Source organism: Chrysochloris asiatica, unplaced genomic scaffold (assembly GCF_000296735.1).
Source record: "Chrysochloris asiatica unplaced genomic scaffold, ChrAsi1.0 scaffold00002, whole genome shotgun sequence".
In the NCBI taxonomy this organism is placed as follows: domain Eukaryota; kingdom Metazoa; phylum Chordata; class Mammalia; order Afrosoricida; family Chrysochloridae; genus Chrysochloris; species Chrysochloris asiatica.
In genome coordinates this window covers 46,685,875-46,693,314 of record NW_006408520.1, presented here as the reverse complement: position 1 = coordinate 46,693,314, position 7,440 = coordinate 46,685,875, and the positions used below count along the sequence as shown (strand labels likewise).

The window sequence follows — 7,440 nt, the reverse complement described above, 5'->3', positions numbered from 1 at the left end:
TTGTGTGCCACAAAGTCTGTTCCAATTTCTAGCAGCCCTGTACAGGGTTTCTGAGGCTGTAAATCAGTATGGGAGCAGAAGGACTTGTCTTTGACCCTCAGAGTGGATGGTAGATTTGAATTGTTGTTATTTTGCTTAGTGGCCGAGCTCTTATTCCACTATGGTGCCAGAGTGCCTTGTGTATCTGTTTGAGTTATTTAGAAATGCAAACTCCAAGCTTGTCTTGGCACTACTAATGTTTTTTAGTAGATCATTCTTGTGGAGTGAGGTTAGGATAAGGGAAGAGAGGCAGGTAGCTGTCCTCGATAGCGTATTTAGCAGCATACCTGACCAGTAACAATCAAAAATGTCTTTTCATGTCACCAAATTTCCCCAGGGGCAAAATTACCTCTGGTTAAGAAAAGCTGGGTATGTGGTTTGAATAGAGACAAACAATCAATGTGTGATGATGTAAGATCCCGTTCTACCGTCACCATGCACACAACCTCTCCAGTACTGAGTATCATTTTCTAAAAATCTTTGCCAGTTAGGTGGCAATTGTTCTGACAATTCTCAATAATAGTGCTTTCCAGGGTCCCCATACCATTTTATGTGATAAAAGAATGGAAAAAATAGTCTTATGCCGGACCTGGAGTTGTGGAGGTGGGATCATGCAAAAAATGAGGATGTCTGAATAGGATTCTATGGTCTCGATGCGAGAATAAATTGGCTTCACTAACATCTGCATAATTTCAGGATTGAGTTGGTTTTGTGATGTCATCTTCTTTCATCCATCCAAGCTTAGGTTGTTAGTTAAAGAGTACATCTAGTACATAGGAATTACTCAAATATTTGTGAAATAACGTCATGGATCGAGCTTTATCTTTTGCCTTTTGTATTAGACAATCAGGTACTTTAATGAGTTCAAATCCGTCGATGTATATAAAATGTTCTAGAGAGTCTCACAGTGTTTTGTATTTCTGACCCTCAGCTGTCACATCTCCAACATTGCTCACATGCCTACCAAGCTTCTTCAGGGCTGAGGATCAGGCTTTAGCACAACCTCTGTTATGCCCACTGCAGAGCCAGCACCCAGGTTCTAACTGACAAGATCTACCTACAAGGACTCTGGCTGCTTTCACTATTTCTAGATTTATATGATGTGCCAGGCCATGGGACTTGGGATCTGACTTTCCAGTGGCTACACAGAAGAGCTGGGCAACACAAGCAAGAAGTGAGGAGATGGGACAAAAGTAAAATCAAAGATGGAAGACCAAAAGGCCCCAGCGGATAAATGCCTGTTTTATTCCCCTGATAGATCTGAATCTCTCTAAATTCAGAAAGGCAGAGTACGTAAAACTGTCCTGCCATAAACATGGGGAATAATTAGCCCTCAACTAAGAGTCAGATCTGAAGGGATCAAACAGTTTCCAAGGTAACTGAACTGCCTCCCAGACAAATATTTATAGGAATATGAAAATTACTTAGTACCCAACAAGGAAAAATTGACAATAAAAAATTAACCAGACATGCAATGAAATAGGAAAACATACCTTATAAAAAGGGGGGGAATCAATCAGAACCATCTCAGAATTAAATGTTATAATTAGCATAGAAAAAGCATTGAAATAGTTATTATATTTACAAGGGTAAGTCAAAATTTTTGTTACTAGGGTTCCAGTTCTTATATGCACAATTTATTCCAAACAAAATATGTTTAAATATGCTTCTGCAATCAAAGGATGGTTGCAAACAATTCTCTCAGTAATATACTTGTGTTAGTCTCATTAGAATGCCTTCAAAGAAAGGGTTCAATAGAAAGAGTGGCTTCAGAGGGGATCTGCTGGACCTGTTAAATTCAAGGCAGAGAGGTCAGCTCAGAAGATTATGGTGTTGTTGTTGGTGGTGGTGGTGGTGATGGTGTGCCAAGGAGTCAGTTCTGACTCACAGCAACCCTGTACAGGGTTTCCGAAGCTATGAATCTTTACGGGAGCAGAAACTCTTTCTCCCATGGAATAGCTGATAGTTTCAAACTGCTGACCTTGAGGTTAGCAGCCCAATTTGTAACCACTACGCTACCAGAAGGTATGGTTATTGTTTATTGGGATTCCAAAGGGGTAACATTGGTAGATTTTCTCAAAGGTCACAAGACAAGCATGGGGACTTAATAGGAAGAAGTTTTCAGATCAATGAAAACTGCATTGGTGAGGAAAAGTCCCACCAATTTTTTTCCAATGTGACAATGCACTGTTCATCTTTTGAGGGTAGCAAGGACTGTCTTATAAGAATTTTGTTAGGAAAACTGATTTCAACCACCCTACGGTTTTGATCTTTCCTCTTCAGATTTTTTTTTTTTTTTGTACCCAAAATGTGAAGAGTTTTTAAAAGGGGCATGATTTTGAGTCCCTTGAGGCTAACAAAATTATTGTTTTGACATGGTGTAAATAGAAGCGCTAGAGAAATGGGAACACTGCCTTCAGAACTGTATAGACGTAGATAGAGGATATGTCAAGAAAAATAGCTTCACATTTTGATGTTTTTGTTTACTAAAGGTTTCTATGATTTTGTAGCCATATTTTTTATTTACTCTTTTCTATTCCAGATGTCCAAAATCTAAAATAGAAACCTGGAAATTAAAACAAACAAACAAACAAACAGAAAAAAAAAAAAGACCATTAGAAGTCCAGAGATGAAAGCTACACTACCTGCAATAGGATTAACATTATATTCACACAATGAAATACTACTCAGCAATAAAAAGGAATGGGATGTCAATGAATAACATGTATGAATTTCAAAACAATTACTCTGAATGAAAGGATCCACAAAAAAATTGTATACTACTTAATTATGTGAAATTCTAGAAAATGCAAGCTAGAATATAGTTACAGAAAGTATATCAGTAGTATCTGGGGAGAAGAACAGGAAGAAAAATTATCAAGAGGTATGAGCAGCTCTAGTAGTGTGTTGGACTGTTAACTGCAAGGTCAGCAGTTTGAGTCCACCAGCCACCCCTCAGGAGAAAGATGAGACTTTCTGCTTCCATCAAGTACCCTATACATAGTCACTGAGTCAGAACCGACTAGCAGGCACATAACAGGAAATACTTACGTTCACTCTTGATTTTAGTGATGGTTTCACAGCTGTATACATGCAAGGGACTTTCAAAAAGTTCATGGGGAAATGGAATTAAAAGATAATAGAATCCTTCCATGAATTTTTTGAAGCCCCTCCATATTTTAAAATTCATCACATTTTATATTTATAAAGTATACACTTTACTGTATGTCAGTTATAACTTAATAAAACTGTTTTAAAACTAAAGAGAAAATGTTATTAAACCACTGAACAGTTTGGAAAAGATAAGGATCATCAATATGAGCCACATATTGTTTTAAAATATTTTAAATGCAAGTTTTACAGGATGATAAAATAAATATTTAAATCTATACTTCATAAGGAGTCCTGGTGTGGCGCTGTAGGATAAACACTGGACCACAGGTCGGTTTGAACAGTAAGGTCGGAGGGTCAAACCCAGCAGTCACTCCTCAGAAACCCTATACAGAAACACTGTGAGTCAAAACTGACTCAACAGCATTTAACAACGATGACAACATACCTTCTAAAGATTATTTGGTTTAGGAGTGCTTTCTTTCTTTTTTGACAATAAATTATATGACAATGCTGTTGAAAACTGTATGCTTTCATGGTTTTATTAAATTTTTAAATTAGAAAAACTAACAACCTGAAAGTAAATTTCAGTTATCACTTTTCCAAATCTTGATTTGTAAGTTAAAAAAATATTATACTTCACATTTTCTTAATCATAGAGACTGTATACTTGTTCTTTATTACCTTTTTCTATTTAATATGAAGTCTGAACTTTAAAAACCCCCTCAGACATCGGATTGAAGATTTGAATGCATTAATTCTTCTTGTCCTCCTTCATTAGAGATGTCTGTGTGTAATGCATGTTCATTGGATTTTAGAATGAACTGATTTATATATCCTCATACTCCAGTCTTGTCTTTTCTGATTTCCCCCAGTTTGATGCAGACCGAGATGAGGATGAGGTGTTTTATGACATCAGTGTGGCAGTTGACAACAAGTTGTTTCCTAACAAAGAGGCTGCAGCAGGTAAGTTACTGTAATCTTTCAGCAGCAATACACCATAACCACCTGTCAAATGTCTGAGGATTTGTTTAAATGGTTAACGCTGAACAAACTGCTATACGGTTTTCAGGACTACATTGTTCTCAGAGTCTCATTATCTGACTTTACTGTCTGCAGTCTTCCTTCAAACTGATTCATGGTGACCCTAGAGGACAGGATACAACTTTCCATAGTTTCCAAGGCTGTAAATCTTTACATAAATAGATTGCCTCAACTTGCTCTCACAAAGTAGTTGTTGCGATCGAACCATCACCCTTTTGATTAACAGCCAAGGACTTAACCACTGTGCTTCCAAAACTCATTAAATCTTCCTTGCATCTCTGAAATATTGGTGATTTCGATCTCATGTCATTTTGTCTTTTTCTACCTTCTGCTTTAAAAGTAACGATACAAAAAAATACATATAAAAGAAGGGCTATAAATCTGTCCATAATAGTTGCTACTTTTCTTCCTGTCGATGCACATGCAAATTAGCAGATAGTCACAATGTAACATAGGAACCATCTTCAAAAAAAGTTGTCATCAAGTCAACTTGGACTCATGGCAGCCCATGTGTGTGAGAATAGAACTGTGGTCTGTATTTTCAGTGACTGCATTTTTGGAAATAGATCACCAAGCTTTTCTTCTGAGGTCCCTCTAAGTTTATTTTGAACTTCCAACTTTTTAGTTAATAGTTAGTCATTAACTGTTTGCACCATCAGGGACCTCAGGACCTATGCTACTATAATAGAGACAACCAATCTAATGCATACTTTGTGAAACCATTAAAAGTTAAAATTCCTTCAGTAACTCCTAACTCATATTCTTCTCTCTTGTGCTGCCTGGGAAAGGCCAGGGACTTTAAATAAGCAAAGTCTTTAGGAAACTAATGAAGCCCTAGTGGTACTCTGTGATACCTGGTAGGCTGTTAACCATAAGGTCACTAGTTCAAATCCACAACTGCTCTGTGATAAGAAAATGAAGTTTTTCTGATCCTGTAAAGATTTATGTCTTGATTTGCATCTCTCTAAGGACCATGGTTGGCAGTTCAAGCTCACCAGTAGCTCCTTGGAAACCCTATACAGAGTAGCTATGGGTCAGAACTAACTCGATGGCACTTAACAACAACAAAGCAGCTCTGGTGTGACACTGTGGGTTAGTGCGCTAGACTGCAAAGTTGGTTTGAGCTGCGAGGTCAGCGAGTCAAGCTCACAAGCTGCTCCTCAGAAACCCTATGCTGGGTCGCTATGGGTCAGAACCAACTTGGGGGTGCTTAACAACAACAGCAAGGAGCTCTAGTAGCATAGTGGTTAAGAGTCAGGCTGCTAACCTCAAGGTCCACAGCTCAAATCTACCAGCTGTTCTGTTGGAGAAAGATGAGGCTGTCTGCGCCTGTTAAGATTTACAGCCTAGGAAACCCTATGCAGGGTCGCTATGAGTCAGAACTGACTCTACAGCACATAACCACCACCACAAATGCCGAATCCTGTGAACACTTCATATGTTTGTAGGCGGCCTGAATGTCTTCCTTGGTGAAGTGTCTGTTCATGTTCTGTGCCTATTTTTCACTTGGGTTTATTTGTCTTATTCTTGTAGAGGTGTTGTAGTTTCCTATAGCTTTTAGAGGTTAGTTCCTTGTGTGATACGTTGTTGCAAAAGCATTTTTCCTGGTCTATGTGCTCCCTTTTTAAACTTTTGGTAAAGTCCTCTGATGCACATATGTTTGTAATTTTTAGCATGCCCCAGTCATCTATTTTGTCCTCTACTGTTTGTCGGGGTTTTGTCTTGTTTGATAGTCTATGTATGCCATGTATTAGAACCCTTATGTTTGTCCCTATTTTTTCATTGATTGATACTTAATTGTTCTGGGATTTGCATTTAGATCTTTAATCCATGTTGGACTAGTTTTTGTATGTGGTATGAGATAGGGGTCTTGTTTCATTCTTGTTTCATTTCCAGTTTTGCCAGGACTATTTGTTGAAGAGACTATCTTGTCCCTATTTAATGTATTTTGGCTCTTTGTCAGAGATCAGTTGACTGTACATGGATTGATCTATTTTTGGGTTCTCAATTCTATTCCATTGATCTATGTTTCTTTCATTGTACCAATACCAGGCTGTTTTGACCACTGGGCTATATAGTAAAATTTGAAATCAGGGAGTGAGAGGCCTCCCACTTTGCTTTTCTTTTTAAGCAGAGCTTTGTTTATCCAGGGTCTCTTTCCCTTCCACATAAAGTTTGTGATCATTTTTTCCTTCTTTAAAGAATGTTATTGGAATCTGGATTGGGATTGTATTATACTGTAGATTGATTTGAGTAATATTGACATTTTCACAATGTTAAGTCTTCCTATCCAGGAACATGGTATATGCTTCCATTTTTGTAAATCTATTTTGGTTTCTTGGAGTTGTCTTAGTATAGGTCTTTTGTTTCTCTGTTTGGATTTATTCCTAAACATTTCATCCTCTGGGTGACTATTGTAAGTGGTATTGCTTTCCTAATTTCCTTTACAAAGCTGTCTCTATTAGTAGTGGCTCTGTGAGTTAATGCGCCAGACTGCAAAGCCGTTTGAACTACAAGCTCTGTGGTTCAAGCTCACCAGTCACCCCTTGGAAACCCTATGCAGGGTTGCTATGGGTCAGAACCGACTCAACGGCACTTAACAACAACAACTCCAACTGATTTTGATGTGTTGATCTTACACTCTGCCACTTTGCGGAATCTTCCAATGAGTTCCAGTATTCTTTTCATTGTTGTTGTTGCTGAGTCTTGGGGATTTTCTATGTATAGGATCATATCATCTGCAAATAGAGAGAGTTTTACTTCTTTGCCAATCTGGATGCCTTTATTTTCCTTTTCTTGCCTTGTAGCTCTGACTAAGACTTTCAACACAATTTGAATAGAAGTGATGATAAAGGGCATTCTTTTCTGGTTCCTGTTTGCAAAGGGAAGGCTTTCAGTTTCTCTCCACTGAGAGTAATGTTGGTTTTGTACATCTGCTCATAAATATGTTGAGGAATTTCCCTTAAATTCCTACTTTGTTTAGTGTTGTTTTTTTGTTGTTGTTTTTTTTTGTTTTTGTTTTTTATCAGGAATGGGTGTTGGATTGTGTTAAATTCCTTTTCTGCATCAATCAATGTAGTCATGTTGGTTTTCTCCTTTCTTTTTTTTATTTCTGTGGTGAATTATATTGATTGTTTTTCTAATATTGAATCATCCTTGCACCCCTGTTATAAATTCTACTTGGGCAAGAAAAGGCAGTCCATCACAGTAAACCCCTTTCTAAGACTGAAACACAAAGGGAACACA

At 37.7% G+C, this 7,440-nt stretch overlaps 1 protein-coding gene across 1 annotated transcript in view; it reads left to right on the top strand.

Annotated features, from left to right (window-relative positions):
- The window catches only part of LOC102812179 (adenylate kinase isoenzyme 5-like), a 442,715-nt gene that overhangs the window by 240,188 nt on the left and 195,087 nt on the right, over positions 1–7,440 (top strand). The window contains exon 7 of the mRNA XM_006831024.1: positions 4,026–4,116. Coding sequence (XP_006831087.1) covers positions 4,026–4,116 — 91 coding nt within the window. The remainder of the gene's footprint in view (positions 1–4,025; positions 4,117–7,440) is intronic.